The sequence below is a fragment of the Cryphonectria parasitica genome (assembly GCF_011745365.1).
Source record: "Cryphonectria parasitica EP155 unplaced genomic scaffold M406scaffold_2, whole genome shotgun sequence".
Classification (NCBI taxonomy): Eukaryota; Fungi; Ascomycota; class Sordariomycetes; order Diaporthales; family Cryphonectriaceae; genus Cryphonectria; species Cryphonectria parasitica.
The window spans coordinates 3,847,188-3,867,862 of NW_024468910.1; the positions used below are offsets into that span (position 1 = coordinate 3,847,188).

Here is a 20,675-nt window from a genome sequence, read left to right on the forward strand (position 1 = left end):
CAGGGTTACATGCCTGTACTTATAGTAAGTGACATGACATGGGCACACTGACCAAGCTTCTAAGCCCGCGCCCCCACCCCCCTGTAGGGAGAGGAGGAAGCTCCCCCTCCTCAACGTCAATATCATCTTATCTTTTTTACGGCTCTCCTCCCCCCCCCCCAAACGTCCTTCACCACCCTCCCACCTTCTCTTCCTCTGCGACCTTTACTTTCTCTTCCCTCCTTCCCAGCCCCCTCCCTCTCATTCCTTCTCTCCGCACGAACCGCTGGATTAAATGAGGATACGATGATCGCCAGCGCATCGGGCGGGATGACGACGATCCAGGCCCGGCTGCGCGCCTTTACACTCTGTGTCCTCGTGCTGCTGCCGCTGCTGTTGGGCGCTGTGGTCGAGGCGTCTGTGGGGGATAGGCTGCCTGAGTTCAAGGAATGTGTCGAGGTTCGTGGTTGTTTGTCGTTCTTGTTTCTGGCAAAAGAAAGAAGAAGCGCAGGCGACTGATTGGGAGGTGGGAATTTAGGTCTGCGAGCGGGAGAACTGTAGTCCTGGGAAATCGCAAACACCCATACGTGAGTAGACTTCTTTACCTTTTTCTATCTTCCTTTTCTTCTTCCCCACCCCCTTCCTCCTCCAGTTATAGTTGCTGACCAGACCCAATTCCAAAACTACCCAGCCCTCCACCACCGCCTCCTCCTCTGGGACTGCCCCTCCGAGTGCGACCACACCTGCCAGACCATCATCACATCCCAGCGCATCGCGGCCTCGCAGCCCGTGGTCCAGTTCCACGGCAAGTGGCCCTTCACCCGCGTCCTGGGCGTGCAGGAGCCGCTCTCGGTGCTCTTCTCGGCGGCCAACCTGTGGGCCCACCTCGACGGCCTCCACAAGATTCGCGCCGCCGTGCCGGCCTCGTACACCCTGCGACCCTACTACGTCGGCCTCGCCCGCGTCGGCATCGCGAGCTGGCTCCTCAGCTGCCTGTTCCACACCCGCGACCTCCCGCTGACCGAGTCCCTCGACTACCTCGGCGCCGGCGCCAGCGTCCTCTACGGCCTGTACTACACCACCATCCACCACTTCCGCCTCGACCGCCGCCGCCGCCCCGCCTCGTCCCTGCTGCACGCCTGGACCCTCCTCTGCGCGGCCGCCTACCTCGCCCACGCCGCCTACCTCCTGCTCTGGCGCTGGGACTACACCTACAACATGGCCGCCAACGTCGCCTGCGGCCTCGTGTCCAACGCCCTGTGGACGCGCTACAGCTGGGTCAAATACAGGAGCTCCCGCCGCAGCTGGGCCACGTGGCCCGGCCTGTGCGTGGCCTGGGTCGTCCTGGCCATGAGCCTGGAGCTGTTTGATTTTCCGCCCGTTCTTGGTGGGAGCGTCGATGCGCACTGCTTGTGGCACCTGGGCACTGTGGGACCTACCGTTTTGCTGTACAAGTGAGTTTTTCCTTGTCTCCTACTCCCTCCCTGCCAGCGGCGACAGGGATGGGAGGTCAGATATATGTCCTATGTGCTGACACGGTGGAATAGTTTCCTGGTCAAGGACGCGCAGGACGACATGGCCGGGAGCATCGAGCGGTTCAAGGCATAAGAGTCACGGCAATACTTCCAAGTGCCGCGCGCGGTTTATATGAGAACGCATAATCCATGATCAATAAGAGGAGGACGTGCTCAGTGGCTAGATTTTTTTTTGGAAAGATAGATGCTTCCTATTCCTCCATAATCGATACCCTGTTCTTCCCTAGTTTCTAGCCATTATGAAAGAGTCAAGAATGAGATATAATACAGCACGCCGTGCCTCCCCATGAGAAGTCGCCCCTTTACTACTCACCCACTTTAGTCACCAATGAGGAGAAAACGAAGAAAAAGAGAAGAGAGGGGGGGGGGGGGAAAGGGGGGCCGCCGAGACGTGGTCGTGTAAGATATCCCTAACGATGTATCATAGATAGTGCCGATGATATCCCACGCGGGGGCGAACTGTTGAAGAACGCCCCTTGTGTGAAACACCCCAAAAGCCCTATCTGCGAATGACATGCGCGGCGAGGATACCGAGAAGTTGCCTAGCTCCGGCAGCGGAGTAGGGGGGCGAAGGAAGGACGAGCGCAGCGGCGTGACTTGACGTGACCTACTACTTCTCATGATGCTGGCGGGGGCCTGCGTGCCGGGGCCCTCTTCTGCAAACGCCGACGCCTTAGGTCATTTTCGACTTCCGTGACCAGTACCTTGAGCAGTACATCCGAGGGCGCCATGGACGCAGAGATCTCTCGGTCTGACAGTGTCACATGATTAGCAGCCAACTTTACACACACACACACACACACACACACACATTTTTCCTGTCTCTGTCCTCTTTTCTCCGACTCTTTCTTTCCCTTTATGCCTTCCCACATCCACTCTCCTCCTAAGAACCTGGGGAGAAGGCTGTTCCTGCTTTGAAAGAGCGAAAAGCGAAGTACGTCTTTTCTCGCACATCCACACTTATAGATAATCGAGAGGAAGAAGAAAGGGGAAGAGAAGAACGCAAAAGAAGAAGAGAGAAAAAAGAGGGGGAAATAACAAGACGAGAAGTTTGAACCGACACCTACCAAAGTCTTGCCGACTCGTCAGTACGTTTTGCCACGCCCCCTTGAGCCGAGCGTCGCCCTGAAGACGGTCCGTCGTGGATGGCTGGCCGCGCCGTGGGTAGAATGGCGACGAGGAGCGGAAACAGGCCCCGTACTTGACGAGGAGGGTACGTTGGAGCTGGTAGAGGATGGCTAGGGCGGGCTCGACGGTTATGCGAACTGAAAACCAAGTCAATTAGCAAGCAAGCCCGTGGTTCGATATGAGAAGATGCACGCGCGTTGTATTGCATTCGAACAGCAGACAACCAGATAGGCAACAACGACAACAACAGCAGCAGCAAGTACAAGGAGTTTCGAGATCAAGGAAAGACCTTACTGGCAGCATGCATACTGGCCAAGGTGGTAAAGACCGCAATCTGCTGCCGATAGATTAATATCATCTGCCAGAGACACGCCAGAACCTGTACCTCGACGCCCTTGATGCCCTTGTTGAGAAGAAGGTCCAGGTTTTCTACCGCGCTCCTCTCGGCAGCGACGAGCTCGGCGACCGCCAGCCACTTGAGCTCCGAGAGCACACCCTCCATCAAGTACGAGCTGCTGGCGGCCCCTCCGGCACTTCCGTATGGTCCTAGACTGGGCCATTGGCGCACGTAGAGCGTCTGAGCCCGCAGAATTTGGAGCCAGCTCATCATATCGCATACATTGCGCAACAGAACCCGAGACGAGAGCGGTGTGGGTTTGTTCTTGTTCCTGCCGGCCCTCTCGGGTGGAGGAGGTACCGATAGTGGGCGGTCTAGCAGTGTAAAAATCAAGGTACCGATGGCGGCCTCGAATGTCGAGTGCCGTGCGAGCTCCTGCCTGACCTGTTTCTCGGCCCAGGCAAGAAGTGCGTTGGCGGAGGGTAGTTCGTGAGGACAGAGCCGGTAGTATAGTTCGGGTGAGGAGTAGCCACCCGGCCAGCTGCCGCCCATCCACAGCGGCTGCGTGCCGAACGGCGCAGCGGCCTGCAGTGACCGAGCACTTGGTAAAATCCCGGGCCAGTTTCCTGCTGTTGTCAAAGGCACGGCAGGAAAAATCGTCGAGGGCGGTCGGTAGTACTGCTCAAAACTCCAGCTGGCAGGTGAGAACGAGCTCGTGCCAAGACTGGATTGGAGGGAGAGGGTCAAATCGGATGAGTCACCAGGATCTGGCTCGAAGCCGACGCTGATGTATATCGGCGCATTACTTGTCGGACAGTTGTCCACGGGCAGCATCGTCTCGGCCAAATCTGCCTGCCAGACACCTGTTGAGGGAATTGTCAGAGGCTTGTTCAAAGTGCATCTGGGAGTGCATTGAGATCCCTCAATGTGCCTTACTTGGTTGACCTTCACCCGGCAGTAGCTCGGCCATCCTCCCGCGGTCACATACTTCCGGATAGCCAGGTATATCTCTGTCGCAAAGCGCGCAGGGCGAGCTTTGATCACACTGAAGATACAGAGAAGAAAATAAAGACATGGCGTTAGCTTGGCTTGTTTCAGATGATCATAAGGGTAGCTGGAGAGTTCTCACCTCTCTTTTGAGAATCCGGCACCGATGACAGGCGCCTGTCTTTCGCATCCCAGCCACTTTAGAGCGCTGATGTTCCGGGAGAGGATGACTTCGCCCGCTTCTCTTGCTTCCGTCTCTCGTCATGGGGGTTGCAGAGAGCGGGATATCGGCAGTGTTGCCCACAGCCGAAGCGCCGCCGAGGGCTGAAAGCATGGGCAGCGATACATCGACGGACGGGTTTGCGGGGCGAGATACCCGATGACCGTGACGTGCGGCGGTACCACCTGGTAGATCGGCCTCCTGAGTAAGATCAGGCGGGCGTGCCGGCGGTCCTTCGACAAAGATCTCAGGTGCCTCTCCGATGTATTGCAGATCGACTTGTGGCGCTCTCAAGGCCTTAAAATTGGTCTTGGGCTGCGTCGCATCGGAGCCATGCTGGTGTAGCCCAGAATCCCAGGAAGACACATCGGTCGTGGACAGAGTCAGGGCTGGCTCATGGTTCTCGGAGATGGATTCGTTGTAGTCGTCTGCAGTCGGGGGCCCGAGATATGTGGGCAGAGACCCCGAGCTGAAAGCGTTCCGGCTCAACAGGATACTGTTAGTGGTGCTATCCAGCTCTCCGATGATGCGGTCGATCTCATCGATTACGGAATCCATGGTGGCGAGATAAGGCTGCGGGGCGGCCGATTTCAGAAGTCTAAAACACGAGGGCCTGTGAGAGTAGGTGATGCTGAAATAGGTGTGTTGAGGGTGTGCTTGTTACTCGTATTCTTGAAAGAGAAGAGGAAATGGTTCGTGTTGATCAGTAGAGAAGGGCTTCCTGGTCTTTAGAAGGAGGTCGAAGCAACAGTCTGAATGGGCGGAGCCATTGTCTTGCGATCCTGAGAAGCTCGAGTTGTGCTGTTTTTATTCGTTGGAAAGCCCTGTAGGACTCGAAGGCTGCGCAGAGCCTCCTACACCGAGAAAATGTGCAACAATGTTTTCATCACGTGTGTGTGCCCCTCGCATGCAGGTCCGCCTTGCGTCGCAGCGGAACAAAACTTGCACATTCCTCGCCGATCATCCTCGAGGCTCGTTGCTATTAGACGGAGCTGCTGTGGCCGGCTGCGTATAAAGACACTCCACGCAGCTCCGCCTGGGCGGCACGACTTCGAGCAGAGCACACTAGATGGAGGCTGAGCTCAGGCTTAGCAAGCAGCGACAGTTGCCCTGCATGGACAACGCATACATAATTCGCACGGGACACGACAGCTACCCCGCGACGATGGGTGCGAGGGTCGTCGGCCGCAGAAAGATGTCATAAGAGATCGGAGAGTCCCACCAGGCTCTGCGTGAGGTACTGCTGTCGTACTCTGCTAATGTCTGCAGCGCCAGACTTCTGCTCATGTCTGCCGCGTCAGAGAAAAGCGTCGGCCATTGGGGTGAATTGCGTTAGTGGCGAGCTGCACATGTCAGCGTCCACGGTAAGAGAAAGGTCGCTCATCTTTCCCGTCAGCCGCAGAGTGCGCCCGTCTGCTGCTATGTGATTTCAGTCTGTGGTGGCAGAGCAAATGCTGACTCTGCCGACTCTCTGGGGCTAGCTTCAAGTCTGCTCGCCTCGCAGAATTTCATTCCTTGCAGCCGATCCCAAGCAGCTAACAGTCAATAGATCTCGGGCACTCTGGGCATGAGCAAGTAGCAAGTGATTCAGCAGCATTCTCTGGCTTTGTTGAAAGCAGGGGCCCGTCCCCTCTGCTGCGTCTAGGCGGATCACGTAAATTTTTTTGGTTCTCGTCACCTGGTGCCCTAAAGTGACTGTGCGTTGCCATGGAATTGTCATTGTGTAGAATCGGATGTGTGTTAACCGAACAGGTGAGAATCAAAGAACCAAAAACACCGCCTCAGCTCGAATGAGGATATACAAGCAACACGCACTCAGGAAGACGAGGTCCTGAAGACGACGAGGAGCTTGCGAGGGCATGTACTCGACCAAGAGGCGCGTGTCGGACGTGGTTTGGCAGAGAGACCGCAACGAAGGGGTGACCCAGGTCAGGGCTGCGGACCAGGGAGCCAGGAAACGATTTGACAGCCAATACATATCTGGGTCTCTGCTAAATCATCCATGAGGGTGTCTGTCTCAACACATACGAGGCCATCGGGCCGGCCCTGCGACATGCACGAACCAGAGAGGGTTTTGTCTTGCCCGGCCAGGCTGGCCTCGCAGGAGTGGACAGCAGAAGACGCCGCTCGCACTGAAAGAAAGTTCCGACCTGCTTATGTGGCTTGCAGAATCGCCGAGGCCCCTGCTTTAGATCGACTTGACGTTGGACAGAACCCTAGATAGCCAAGAGGTCTTTTTTGAGATATGTGTCCGAGTTCGCCGGGGCCATTTGGAAGTGGGAGGAATAGATTCCCGGACGACGGTGGAATCCTCCACGCCTGCAAGTGGCCAAATTGAACTCCCACGACGTTTATTTCGGTAAGTCGCGGGCAGGGCTGGCAGGGTTCGGCGAACGTGCCGAGAAGATTGGCTGTGCTTTCAAGGTGGTCTCCTTACATGGGTGATGAGACGGGCGGCGCGAGATGGAGGGAAACAAAAATGACGCTGGGAAAGGAGGTGATGCTGCGAGGAGAAGAGTGTGCTCTGCAAGTCACACTCCCCAGGCCCATTCCGATCTGCCGATTCGGGTGGGGATTCTATCCACCTGGATCCGGAATCATCCAGGAGACAGGATGAGCGCGCACGGCGCCGTACGTATCAGCCAAGCATGGCTTGGAAATACTGTAGCAATGTAGTAGTGTACCTTGCAATGTGGCACGTCGAGGTGCAGACGACGCCATCCATGGTGGTGTATCCCGGTGCAGGATGGTCGACCTGAACTGGGGGTTGCAGCAAAGGTAGTATTGGGGAGGTAACACGGTATAGGATGCCGTATGCAGCATATAGGGAGGCGTCTTGTGGATGCACGGGATGCGGGAAACTTATCCCGCGTTTTCCCTTCGAGATTTGCGATATGCAATTCGAGTTGGTGCTTGTAAAGTCTGTACATGGTCCTCCCTTCAGGGCACGATGGAGACACAAAAGGAGGTCGGAGGAACGGGAAGAGTAGAATGACTTGCAGAGGGGTCTGCAGAGAGGACGAGTCATGGGTCTGGTGCCTGGATGATGCTATAATTAGCGTTGGCCTGTCTCAGTAGTCGGAACAGGACGGGGGACCACTGAAGAACATATTAGTAAAAATTCTTAGCAGGTACCTACCGTAGCAACTAGGTAGTCCCTCCGAGCGTCCCGCGGGCCTTGCGCTTCTGGTTGCGTAAAACGGAGACGTGAGCTGTCTCACCACCCACCTCGACGACCTCGTATACAGCCTCTGGGAGGCAGATAGTAGAAGAGGGCTGGAAAATGGGTCCTTGAGGCACACACATTAGCGCCACCACCTGTGGTTGTGTGGAGATGATGCTGACGGGCATGAACATGGGGCATCATCAAAAGCCAAATCCCCAAATGGCTGGGACCCATCCATGATCCCTCCTACAGCTCACCTCTTGTTGGTTGCTGTCCAGAGTTAGTACAGTAATACATTGCCATAGTAGCAGTACCATGTAAGTTATAGTACCATGTTGTAGTAGACCATGTGGGTGGCGTGGCCTTTAGGTTTTAGCACAACGTTGAGCAATTGGTAGAACCGACAGTAGGGCGGCAAGGTGGGTACCGGCACTTTGGGGCTGCTAAAACGGAGCTAGCATGAAAAAAGGCTTGGATGCGTATCAAAGTCTCGAAATCAGAAACAAGAGGCGGCCCGACACGAGCACACGAGAGACTACATACCATGTATGTTTGCGAAGCCGCTCACGGATTGATGCAAAGGAGGCCCGGGGCGGGGGTGGGAGGGGGGTCAAGATGGAGAGAAAGGGAGAGAAAGCCTCCCAATCCTGAAATGTAATTCAAGTGCTCTTTCCCATGATGGTACTTTGGGTACATAGTACCTGCCAGCTGGAAGGAAAGGTAAGCCTAAAGTTAGGTTATTTTCTTCTTCTCTTTCTTTCAGGTGCAACCACATCTCATTCCCTCATTGGACCCCTAGCGGGTAGGTACTAGAGTAGCTACCCGCACGGTACCTCTCTCCTAGCGCATCCATAGCGGACAATGACCCTAGAAAGTCGTCATCAAAAGTTCTTCGCATGTTGACATGAGAATCTTCTTATGTACTGTCCCAGTGCACAGGATCTTCAGTAATTATGACAATTTCCGCAGCCTACCAACCTACCAACCTCGCTCATCTCACCTCACTTCAACTGAACCCAACATGACAAGACAGGAAGACCGACAGACAGACAAACAACCTGCTGCCCTACTATACTATGACCTGCTACCCGACTCGGCTCCACGATGCAGGGCTTGGCAGGGCTGTGCTCCCCCACAGAATGGAGTATACACGCAACGCCAAGTTACCTTGCTGGTCCTGGGGCAGATCTGGTAACGTGCTTGTCAACTCTGTACCCTTCCATCATCGTGCAGCAGATTTTGGGCGACTGGCCGAATACGGGCCGCAGCGCCTGAACCCTGAAAGAGAACATGTTCAGGTCACATCACAAATCAAAAGTCCGCCACCGCACTTGACACTCTCTTTCTTTCTTCTTCTCTCCACATAAACACGCAGCCGCGCACGCACGCAGCACCAAGACATCAACAGGCTTGGAGCGGCTTAGAGCGGCTACTAATGTTCATGCTAATTTGTTTCTGTTGAGGCTGAGGCTGATGCGCAATCTGAGTTTTCTGACGCTGATGCTGATATATGACGTCTGTTCTTCAGCCAAGACAGCAGAGCAGGGCAGGCCAGAATACCATAGCATTTGCGAAAGGCGATCGATCCACCGAGAAGCATTAAAACAAACCCCATCAAGGTCCTCCATGGCGCATCCACCACCGAGACCTTCAACCATCAAATCTCTCTGCCTACCTCTTGAGCTATTTTGCAACTCGCCCTGACCCTTGCACGCCTTGATCGAACTTGTCTTGTCGCCTCCATCCATCCCTGTCCAGCTGCTGTGGAATCCGAGTGGGCCCTGTTTTTTTCTTTTTTTCTTTTCCTGCCCTTTCGAAAGAGTGGATCGGATCAACATCAGTTTTCTGGATGTTCTCCCAGTTCTTCGACCCCCCTCCCGCAAACCAGGCCCAGCATCCTTCCCAACCCCACAGCCCTGCACAAGACGACATCGACGCCCCCTCCTCCCTCCTCCTCCCTCCTTCTTCTCCTGCTCTGCAGCGGCCTGTTCTATGCGTTCACTGTACCACAGTACCCATCACGATACCTTGCAAGGGTCCGTTCAAGCCCTTCTCGCTTTTCTGTTACACATATGATTTCTCCACCTGAAGGTCCTCTTGAGCAACCCGAGCCTGACCACACGTTCCAGCCTCCTGACTGATTCTGAGTTGCGCCCCCCCCCCCCCTTCTCACAAATCCGTTTACCCGGCTTGAGTACCAGATACGCACAACCTTGGAGCCCCAAAGTCTCACCGAGTGACCCCTCCTCCACCAACATCAGGCATAGTCCCTTGTGTTCACACGTTCACACCCACAGGGACTGATCCAGGGGGGTCACAACCAACAGTCAACAGTCACCGTACAGTGCCATCCTGACCTCCAGTTGGCCAGGGCGTGCTGTGCCATTTTGGCCCCATTATACATAGTACCTGGCAGTGTGGGCTCTCGCCTTCTGCTTTCAGACCACTGGGTTAGTTTGTTGTCTCTTTTTCCTTTCTCTCTCACTGAGTGAGCTCACTAGGCAAGCTGGCCATCCTCCTCTCTCTCCCCTTCGTCGTCACATATCCTTAACTTGCCTCATGAGTGAGCCCTGAGCCTCGATTCTTGCCTGCTCAATATGCTGTCGAGCAAGTCGTCCCGCTCCTCCAAGGGCAGCAAGGGCTCTGTCCTTGCCAAGCCCTCCAGGTCCGTCACCAACTTGCTTGCCACCGGTTCACTCCGGGACAGAGAGCACATCGAGTCATCTCTGGGGCAGCCGGTGAAGGTGTCGGACCCTGTGAGCATGGTGAAGGAGGACGAGGCCACCACGAGACCACGGAGGAGAAAGTCTAAGCTGAACGTGCTAACATCATTGTTCTCGCCCACAAGCTCTTCTGGCTCGCTGAAGAAGTCCACGGCCGCGGCGACCGACCGTCTGCGCCCAAAGACCGCTGACGAAACAACATCTCGGGTGCAAGTCAGAGAGAAGCCTGTTGCCAGGAAACCTGTGGCCTCGGCGATCGAGACCCACAAGCAGCCCTCCTTCGAAGAGAGCCCTAATACATCCTCTAACCCCCACGACTCGCTCTCCACTGCCGGCGACCACTCTTCAGAAGTCTTCGGACTAAACACCCCCACACCAGCAACACAGGTCTCCGACTTCGACTTTGGCTTCCAGCGCACAGAGTCCCCCGAAGCCGCTGACGCCACGGGCGGCCATCGGACACAACAACAAGACGGCAACTACTACTACAACAACAACAACAACAACAACAACAATAACGACAACGACCACAACATGCCGGCCGTCGTCCAAAAGCACCAGAGGAATCAGTCCTCTGCGGGTGGCGCTCCTCAACAGCCATCCCGCCTCCCTCCCATAATACCCATGCCCCAAGGGCTTGAATATGCTCGCCCAAACGCATCACCAACTTATTCTGCACCGCCACCCAAGTCGAGAGGCAGCGAGAGGAGGAGCAGCTCTGCCCATCCTCCGCCATCCGGCAGCCAACAAGACGGACGCGCCAAGCTAGGCAAGAGGCGTCCTTCACCACCAGCCCAACTACCGCGTGTAAGGAGCAGCTCGGCGCACCCGCCTACAACTCGGTCCTCGACATTCGACAGCTCTCGAGCTGTATCCTCGCCCGTGGAGCCCAGGCCAGTATCAAGGAACTCCAATGATGGTGACGGCCGCGGAAGGCTGAGGCGGACCTGGATGCCCGGGGGGAGGTCGAGGTCTGGTTCCGTCTCGAAAGATCTGAAGAAGATGTCGCCAACCAAGGCATGGATTATGGCGGCCGACAGCCATGCAGATTATAACACCTCTTTTCTACTCAACGGCGACAAGGTAAATAACATGAGATTCTCGAGCGTCTGCGGTGTATCCTTGGAAAGCGTGCTGATAATGTATAGGTTCCCGAGCTCTGGAATGAGAACGGACGCATCCTTGTTCATCTTTATCCTAAAGGCAGCGGAAGAGGACCCTCCTTCAAAATTCCTGCACAGTCGATAGAAGCTTCGATAGTGTTCCACGAGCTGATCCAGGGAGAATTGGACAGCAGCAGACATCAACGTACAAGAAGCACAAGCTTCACTGGCCGCGACAGCCTGATGGCGGAGGACGCCACCCGTCTGCCCCAGAATCCCGCCATGCCAGAGCTCATGTCAGGCGAGGTCCGTCTGTACATCCCGCCTCCCATGCCGCACCATGAACGCGCGCACAACCAGGGTGACGCGGGCCAGCCCGATCTGCAGCGCCTGATAGCAGTGCGGAATCTCTTTGCCTTCCTGACTGGCCAGCCGCTTGTTGGGACCAAGGCACACCCGACCATCTTTTCCGCATTCCTGCAGATATCGTCACTGCTGAAGGAATTCGACTTCATGAGCATGGACGGGACGACCTGGGGCGAGGCGGTTGATATGAGCTTTGGTTTCTACATGGCCCAGCTGGCCCTCGCCGACGTGCGCCATAGTCGCGAGAAGACGGTCGAAGCTATCATCTTGGGCGAGCGGATGAAGTGCTGGGAGCTGTACAATGAGGCATACACCCACGCGGTCGGCAAATGGCAGGCCATCGTCTCTCTGAACTCGCCATGGACGCAGTACATCTCTCCAGAGGTCCGGCGACGCCTCGAGCGGGCCAACCTAGATCTGCGCAACCGGCAGGATAGCGTGAACTCGAGACTAGAAGAGTTCGAATTTCCGGCGCTCTTCGCTGGCGTGGCGGGCTCTTCGGAGTTCAGAGACGTTCGTTTCAATAGGTGGAAGGCCGCCTTCACGCGGATGAAGAGCTTTACTCAGGATTACTACAAGGGTCTGTTCGGGAGCTGGCCGCCCAAGGCTAGGAGCAAGAAGAACCCCTTCTCGGAGAATGGCCTCAACAGATTGGTGCTAAAGGCGTTGTACGCGGACTTGTGTTCTTTGTATGACCTGTTGGTGGACCGCGACTCTCTGACCCCACGCGTCATCGACCAGGCGCCAGAAGAAGTGCCCGACAAGGAAGGCGACCAGAACATCAAGGCTTTGAGAAAGATGTTGTCAGAGTTCGACCAATCATCTCCGCCTGTTCTACCGCCAATTCCTTTCGACATTCCCAAGGTACCAACCATGAAATCCGTGTTGGCAAAGTACGACGAGATGAAGGAGAAGGACCGTGCCAAGTTCGATCGCAAGATCAAGGAGCACGAAGTTCAACTTGTCCTGCACAAGTCGTACAATTTCGATACGGACAGCGTTGCCACATCTTTCCTCGAACAATTCAAGGATTTCGATTTCGATATGGCCCGAGGCAAGAACTCGAGCGAGATGGCTGACAACCGCATGGGCATCTGGCTCTTCCTATATGTGGTGATCCAATCTCTCCCCCTCCTGGTCATCGATGCACCCGACCTGCAGTTCACCGAGGGTGTCGAGTACTTCCTCTGCCAGCCACCAATGGGCAACGCCCCGTGGATCGAAGATGCTGGTGCGACACGGAAGGCCTGGTACCAGATCCCCGGCAGCTCTGTCAAGGTCGAGCTTTCTGCGGACGTGGTCATGTTCTCCGTCGAGGGCACGTACGAGCGGTCCCACTGCTGGGAAGTCGCGAAGCTCTGGGACGAGGCCAAGATGAACGGTGAGAATGCCGATCTGCTTGGCCTTCCACCCCCACCAAATGGTCATTTTTCGGGAGGAGAGCCGCCCCTCTCACCACTCCAGCCTCCTGGCGCCGTGTTTGAGGACATGGATCCAGTCGGCTACCACAGCAGCAACGGCGCGTCACCCGCCAGCTCTACGCCCGGATCACCTGCATCAGGGCCACTGAGGCGGGTTCCCGCTCCCGGTAGCGGCCTTGCCCAGGGACGAAGCACGGGCTCGCAATACCGTTCCAGCTTCGCTGGCGTTGTTGGGCTGGAAATGCTTCCCAGCCCAGCACACACGCCTGTCGACAGACGCTCCAGCCGCGTGTATGGTTCGCAGATGCACGCGCGCTCCGACTCCCTCACACCACGACCACAGAGTGCAGGGGGTGGTGGCGCCTCCGGGCCCGGCAGCCTCCGGAGCGTGCGCAGCTCGAACCACATGAGAAATGAGAGTCCGATTCGGGGCCCACCCACTCCGCAGAGCGCCACGCCCAACAGTGCGAGCCATACCCGGAACGCAAGCAGCACCTTTGACGATATCCTCAAGGATATGAGCAACCAGAAGGACGGAAGCAAGAAGGCACCTAAGAAGAAGTTCGGGCTCTAGGGGGGCCTGGAGTCTCTTTCCGAGGTTGGCGAGGCTGCGTTCAGCTCTGGTTGCCGAGTGGACAAGGAAAATAAAGAAAACGAGCACGAAAGGGCTGAGAGCGTGGATGGAAGAAGGCTGCCACCCAAGCGCCCGCTGCACTTGAGGAGTTTCAGCGAGAGCAGACTCAGCTGGCGAGAAACGCGGGAGGAGACGCGCCGCGCCTCGTGAAGGACTACCCACGAGTAGTAGCAAGTAGGAGAGGGCATTGACCATGCACACATTCCACTCGCTGCCCGCGTTTGTGGTCGCCAGGATTGGGCTTCACTTGGTCCAGATTTCTTTTTGCTTTTACTCGTTTGTTTCAAAGGGAAAAAAAAGTAGCACAGCATCTCGACAATAGCGTGCATGACCAGGACAGGGTTTTGGGTAATTTTGGGACTGGATAGGTTGTGAAACTATGGGACAGGCCGGCAGCGTGGATTTCATGGACCTCAAAATAAAAGAAACATGAGGGGAAAAAAAGAAGAAAAAAAAACTATGAGAGCGACGATCAGCAGAGAAGGCGCATATTTAAAAGATACACGCCAGACAGACATGGCGCGCAGCAATACTAGATCGTAATACATAGTGGCATGATCATGAGACGGACGAGCCAAGTAGAAGATTGTCTGGATACTGAACAGAGAAAGAGCGAGCAATCAAAGTATGAACATGAAAAGAATGTGTGCATTAAACGAAAAGATTTTGTACCGTCTTTCCTAAATTTTATGAATATGCATTCCATGCAGTGAAGATTATGGCATAGCCGGGAGGATAAAAGACTGCCCTCTGCTGGGTGATCTTCAACTGAGGCGCTTCCCCGAATTTACTCGCAATTGACCAGAGGGCATCCCTAATGTGCTGTGCGGCGATCCGCTGGCTGCGTACGCAACACATATCCGTGTCTCGCGACATGGGCGATCGTCACCAATTAGACTCCATCTCGGTGGATCTGTGGACTCTTCCGTGCACGCGATGAAGGGAATTTTGACAAACAGTAATAGACTCTTCCTTGAGGATATCTGGCACTGTGCTTACTTGATCTTACCACTTCAGCCTACCGCTGGCTAATTTTCTTTACTAAGGTTTTACTTTGTGCCTACCCCCCCGGGTATGGAGATGCTGGTGATGGTGTTGATCACCATTATTGTCGCCGCTGGCCCACACAAGGCAATTCCATGGACTGTGCCGTTCATCGACTTACCAACATATCCATTTCCGGCATCTCCGCAGAGCATCACGAAACAAGGCACGCACTGCCGCCCTTTCGCTTGTGTTTCTTGCCCCCCTTGTCTTTCTTCTTACCTTTTCCCCTGCGCTTCGTACTTGTCAGCTTGAAAATATCTCTAGGCCTTAGTCCCCCCACCCCCTTCTCCTCCTTCTCCTCCTCCTCCTTGCCTGACTATAAGTACTTACCTCACTCCCCCCGCCTCCGCCCTCCTCGTGGTGGTCCTGGTCCCCAAGCTCTTCCGCGTTACAAGTCACGCAGCAGGCGTCGTAGAGCCTGATATTGATGCGCTGGATGTCCTGCTCGGCACAGTCCCCGAGCTTGCCCGAGCCGGTGGCTTGAGCGCTGGCGCAGGCCACGTAACGGTCGGGATTGGGCTCTTCGAAGATCTGCATCCGGCAATAGGTGCAGAAGTGGACCTTGTAATAGACAAAACACATCGTGGGCTGCTGTCCTCGGGGGTCGAAGTGTTCACGGTAGGTTTCTTGTTCCTTCCGTGGTCTCTCGGCAGTAGATTAGCGTGTGTTTGGATGTATGTCTGTCTGCTGTCGCCTGTCTAACGGTTTACACTCCTCTGAATTTGTTGTTTTGAGTGGAATAGGGTGTGTAGAGGACCGGCTCAGCTAGTTCAAGATTCGCGGCTTAATAAAGTACGGCGACGAGAATTGAATGCTTCTGTCCTCCCATGGCAGATGCTACTGACCTTGACCGGTCCTCTATTCAGAAGCATCTTGGTCTGTCCGCTGGTCAGTCACGTTGAGACGAGGTGACTGTACGAGAGGGACAAAGAAGAGCCATGGGGTGAGGCACTTGCCAATCCTCTCATCGAAAGTCCAAGATAAAATCCACCCAGATCGTCATCGTCATCCGCCATCGTCAAGTAGTGAACGGCCCAAGAATACTAAGGAACTTTAGGCGGCCGCACCGTAACAGTCCAGAGCCCCGCGGGTCAAAATGCATCTCGCAAATAGGTGAAGGGCAAACCCTCAGTCCACTCATAGCCTTGCATGATGGTATCGCAAGAGACAAGCAACCGCAGCAGCGCTCTCACAGCGAGGCCTGCCCTCCGGGATGCGCCTACAAGTCTATGGTTCGTCCATGACAACCCGCCTTCCCCCACCTTCCTTACTACCAAATTGATCCCCAGCAGTCAGAAGATCAGCCACTAGGAATATTCTTCAAGATCCAGGATTCCGTCGATGTGACACATGCCTGCAACTGTGTTGGCCCAGAAACAAGTGTTAGCAAGCCAGACGCTGATACAGATATCAAACATCAGCTGATGTGAACCGCGCAGATCTGGTGGGGCATTACTCCCCAGACGGGTGGCCATAATGTGTCTGTGTGTGGGCCTGTACTGTCAGCTACCACACTTCTAGCCACCGAGCTGGTGAAGAGATCCAGGCCGGTGAAACCCAATCTATACCAAGGCTCTGGAAACACGTGGGCGTCGACGGTGTCAGGAGCCGCGACGGACAAAAATAGCAATTTGCCAAGGCTGCAACCGTCTAGTGGCCCCAGCCCTACGGGAATGGGGGGGACTGGTCTTTTTGAGCGAGGCTAGCAACCAGGTGCTCACCACTGTAGACGAGGCTGGAAAAATCGGGGCCCGTCACACTTTGTGATACTTATGTCAGCCTGCCAGCCAGCACAGGTGAGAGAGGAGGAAGCTAAATTTATTAGGCTTACTCGTGAAGGGGGAGCGAGAATATGACACCATCCCTTGGAGTGACGAGGTTTGTGGGTGTGGAATCATCATCATACAAGAAGCCTGAGAGAAATGGAACTCTTGATAACACAGGCATCTTGTCCTGAGGGTTGGGTGTCGAGATAATGAGAATTCAACTTGGAGAGAGTGAACAGGAAAGGGCAACGGAAAAGGGCCATAGATAAGAAGGCACAAAGGGTGTCGAAACATACCCCACACACTAAGGCCAAGTTTATCCTTCTGGGGAAGGCGCGCTCCTCGGCAGCCCGTGGTAGCAGTGTGTACTTGCAGCACCACAGTCATGTCTGAGCACATGGCTACTGAGTAACTAACTATGAACGGGTTCAAGCAGCCCGCCACCAGCCTAAAGAAAGTCTCCTCAACGGTTTACCTCTCCGTCTGCCCGAGCCTATTTTCTTGCCTCTTGTCTGCCTTCTTGCCTTGCTTTTCTGCACTACAGCATCTCTTAACCTCTGGGTCTGGGATTAAGATATCATTCTAATGCCAAACTTCATATTACTATACTACAGCAATTTTTTTAGTGTCTCTGGTCAGGCCTAATCTCTTCTCGCAAGATTGCGTGTTTCATTCCATCATCGCTCCCAGTTTCGACCCCTCCTCCCCTCTATCCCTTCTCATATGCAAGCCAGCCATACTACTTTACTCCCCTAAGAGACGACCCGCGCGTTTCACACCCACCTTAATACGCCACGCTTCCTGATTCATTCTCTATCTCCCTGCTGCTACCTCAACCCGCGACGTCTCTTCCCGTCGTCTTTCTGATCCCTTCTTGGCAAGCCAAGCCACCTCCCCCCCCCCTCCCCCCCAACTTGTCCTTGGCACATGCAATCGCGCAAACCATCTCCATTCCCGATCACCGACCGTCAGTCGTCCTCCTCGTCAGGACTCGAGAGACAGATATCTACTAGCGACCCCCGTCTTCTCGTCCAGCACGGCCCCCGAGCCCGAGGTGTTAGGAAGTGACCGGCTCGGCGGGCTGCTCTTCTCAAGGCGACGCCCATCTGCTGTTGCGCCTCCATCTGGGAGCCTCCTCGCCTGGCTCCTGGCGCAGACGTGGTCTTGGTTTGGGTCCTGGTCGCGTCTCCCTAGGGTGGCTGTGGACGCAGCCAAGAAGCCTGTGGAGGGGTGGTGGGCAAAGGTGGTGCTGCCCATTCGGTTCTCTCTGGTGAGAGCTTTTACGATCTGCCTCAGAAGACAGACAAAATAAGTTGCCGTCACAGCCGGAGGCCACCCACATCCTCGAGGGAGTCTCGGAATTCGGCACGAGAAACACTCATCGACGACAACAAACCCAGGCCGGTATCCGAGACCACCCAGGTCGCCGTGTGGACAGCTACCAAGACGCATTTCGAAAAAGAAAAAAAAATACGGCAGCGGGGACGACGAGGCTGACTCGTTGCGAGGCTCCCCGTGTGCAACAACATCGCTGGCCAGATGGTCCCCCTCCCTGGCAACGGTGACCCCCGGATCGCTCTCGAGGACCAGCCATCCTCTCGATCGTTCTTCTCCCGATTTGCCCTCCCCATCCGGTCGAGAAACACGCGCAACATTGTCGAATTTTACATCCGACCCGCCGAACCCCATCGGAAATATAGTGCAGGCGATGCTGTGAGGGGCGCCGTTATCCTGGCTGTCGTCAAGGCCATCGACGTCACTCATCTCACCGTCGCTCTGCGCGGCTCCGTTCGTGTCTACAAAAACGCGAATGCTGCCAACGAGCCCGTCAGCAACGTCGATCTCGCCTCAGATGGCGTTTCCCAGTTCAGATTCCTCGGCAATGGCTATGCCTCACTATTCCAGGACGAACAGGTCCTCTGCGCAGATGGATCATTACCCGCTGGAAAGTACGAGTTTGGATTCGAGCTGGTCTTTCCGGACCACGGGCTGCCTAGCAGCATAGAGGTAGGCGAGCCTGCTTTCTTGCCTCGTGTAACATATCCCCGATCCTGTCTGTGCAACTGCAGGTGAGTGCTCGTCCAGGGCTGACCGTGATATAACCTTGGTATGTAGTTCGAGCGAGGGACGATAGCGTACAACATCACAGCTACCCTCACCAGGCCTAATGCTATGAGTCCGACTGCAACCTGTGAGCGAAAGGTGGACCTGGTGCAACAGGTGGACGTGGGCCCTCTCCTTCCTCCTCAGCCGCGAACCATCTACCTCGAACCCATCTCGAAGAAGGCCAAGAGGAAGAAACCCACCGCTTCTACAGTGTCCGAAAGACAACAGAATAACCCCGGGTACGAAAATGGCCCCGCCGAGACCTCTTCGGATCTCGACTCCACGCGTGCGGTAGAATCATCAACAGACGGGTCTAATGGGGCGGAGGAAGCAAGTCAGGATGTTCAACAGAATCCCAGAAGTCCGGTACACAGCGACCTGAGGAGCGAGGTCAGCGGGGACAGTGCCGTGAGCAACGGTTCCAGAGGGGCAGAGCTGAGCCAGGTGGCCAGCTTGGGCACCGTTCCGGCGAACGGGGGCAGGAAGGCCGCGTCTGGTGAGAAGACGATCGTGGCGACCATCGAGCTCATGAAGGGAGGTTGTTTGCCGGGCGACACACTGCCCATCAGGGTCAATATCCAGCATACGAAACCCATCAGGAGCATGCACGGCGTCATTGTCACCTTATATCGGCAAGGGCGAGTGGACTCAGCGCCGCCCGCGTCGCTTTTCAAGCATTTGTCCAAAGAGGAGATGCGCAAGTTAGAAAAGGAGGAATACTATCCCAAGTCAAAGACGGGGCTGGGTGGTCTCTCACTGACATCAGCTGGGTCGTGCAGTGTGTTTCGGAAAGATCTGTCTCAGTCGTTTAGCCCATTGATCGTGGATCCGGGTACTTTCACCACAAGCATCAACACGTCCGTTCGGGTGCCCGAGAATGCTTTTCCTTCGATCAAAGGCGTCCCAGGGGAGATGATTAGTTTCAAGTATCGATTAGAGGTGATTGTGGATCTCGGTGGCAAGTTGTCGAACGCGATACAGATCGGACAGCATACGAGGGTCGGCGCAGGGGGTGGACTCTCGGCATCAACAAGAGACCTGAACGCGGGTGTTGCATCCTTCGATGGCAGCCTAGTCAACACGGATACTGTGAAGCGCGAAAAGGGCGTCATTTTTGACTCGTTTGAGGTTGTCGTTGGAACGACAGACAGCAGCAGGCGAGGTAAGGCAGTGGGACCAGCACCAACGACACATACAAAATATTACGATAGCGGGGCCTATGCAGAAAACGGACAGTGGGCAGGGGGCCAGGAAGACGAAAATCACGGCGCCGAAGACGTATATCACCACGAATATCCGCCATATCCGCCTGAACCCGTCACGCAGTACCCTTACTGGACTGGTGGACATCGGGAACCGCCACAACCGTCCGCACCGCACTATATACCTCCTCCAGAATTACCAGACGAAAGTGCCCTTTCAGAAAAGGAGAGGATACGTCGGGCCGAGCAGAGGCTTCTCCCAAGCCAGCCGCACCAGCAGCCACCCACACCGACCGCTGGCCCTGCTCTTCCAGTCGATGCCGACGGTGCTGGCCCGTCCACTCTAGCCGCATCTTCCCTGCCGCCGCTGCATGGTGACGCCGCTGGGCCCTCCGCGCCGACACTCGACGACCTTGCGGCAGACTCTCTCACCCCAGGTGCGACCCCGATGGACGACAAACAGGAGCTAGAGAGGCAGAGGTTATTAGCTGAAGCGAGCGCGCCACCTGAGTTCCCGAGAGATTACGATGCAGGCGTGGGGAGCAGCACGGCAGCGGGACCCAGTGCGCCGCTGTCTGCAGCCGTTGACGACGGAGATGAGCCATCTGCCCCGACACTCACAGAGGAGGACGAGTACGGCCCGCAGTTCACGTACAATGATGCTGCGGGCTCGTCTTCGCGGCCTCCTGTCCCGCCCACGGAGCCGTTACCTGCTTACCAGCGGTAATTGAAATTGGTGTTGACTTGGCTGGCGGTGATTTGAGATAGAATTTTTTTTTTTTTCTTCACCTGGGCAAGTGGTGGAGATTTGTGGATATGAGAGATGAATTTTCTGAGCGACCAAACTTGTGTCGCGAACATATGTTCTACCAAATTTCCCTTGTATCTGGGTGCATCTATACGGGCATAACACAGGCAATACAGGATAGGAACAGAAGATAGCGAGGCGTAGATA

General features: G+C 55.5%; 5 protein-coding genes across 5 annotated transcripts; 4 read left to right on the plus strand and 1 right to left on the minus strand.

The window, feature by feature from the left end:
* Positions 1-309: 309 nt before the first annotated feature.
* M406DRAFT_62983 (uncharacterized protein) lies at positions 310-1,587 on the plus strand (the record flags this gene model as incomplete). Its single annotated transcript, XM_040924809.1, has 4 exons — positions 310-438; positions 518-566; positions 671-1,433; positions 1,527-1,587. The coding sequence occupies 4 exons, from the start codon at positions 310-312 to the stop codon at positions 1,585-1,587; spliced, it is 1,002 nt and encodes a 333-aa protein (XP_040779951.1).
* A 37-nt stretch (positions 1,588-1,624) lies between these two features.
* Positions 1,625-4,995, minus strand: M406DRAFT_349996 (uncharacterized protein). The gene is made up of 5 exons (XM_040922519.1): positions 4,198-4,995; positions 3,916-3,966; positions 2,937-3,842; positions 2,582-2,779; positions 1,625-2,265 (listed from the first exon to the last, which is right to left on the minus strand). Exons 1-5 carry the CDS (start codon positions 4,742-4,744, stop codon positions 2,132-2,134), a joined length of 1,836 nt encoding a protein of 611 aa, XP_040779952.1. The 5' UTR covers positions 4,745-4,995; the 3' UTR covers positions 1,625-2,131.
* Positions 4,996-10,699: 5,704 nt separating this feature from the next.
* Positions 10,700-12,912, plus strand: M406DRAFT_287060 (uncharacterized protein; the record flags this gene model as incomplete). Its single annotated transcript, XM_040918708.1, has 2 exons — positions 10,700-11,158; positions 11,224-12,912. Coding segments are annotated over 2 exons (2,148 nt in total), but the record flags the coding sequence as incomplete, so codon positions are not given.
* A 120-nt stretch (positions 12,913-13,032) lies between these two features.
* On the plus strand, positions 13,033-13,606 carry M406DRAFT_321106 (uncharacterized protein). Its single transcript, XM_040919473.1, has one exon. It carries the CDS (start codon positions 13,207-13,209, stop codon positions 13,537-13,539), a length of 333 nt encoding a protein of 110 aa, XP_040779954.1. The 5' UTR covers positions 13,033-13,206; the 3' UTR covers positions 13,540-13,606.
* A 4,345-nt stretch (positions 13,607-17,951) lies between these two features.
* M406DRAFT_250287 (uncharacterized protein) lies at positions 17,952-20,447 on the plus strand (the record flags this gene model as incomplete). The annotated part of the gene is made up of 2 exons (XM_040916685.1): positions 17,952-18,419; positions 18,528-20,447. 2 exons carry the CDS (start codon positions 17,952-17,954, stop codon positions 20,445-20,447), a joined length of 2,388 nt encoding a protein of 795 aa, XP_040779955.1.
* Between the last annotated feature and the right edge of the window lie 228 nt (positions 20,448-20,675).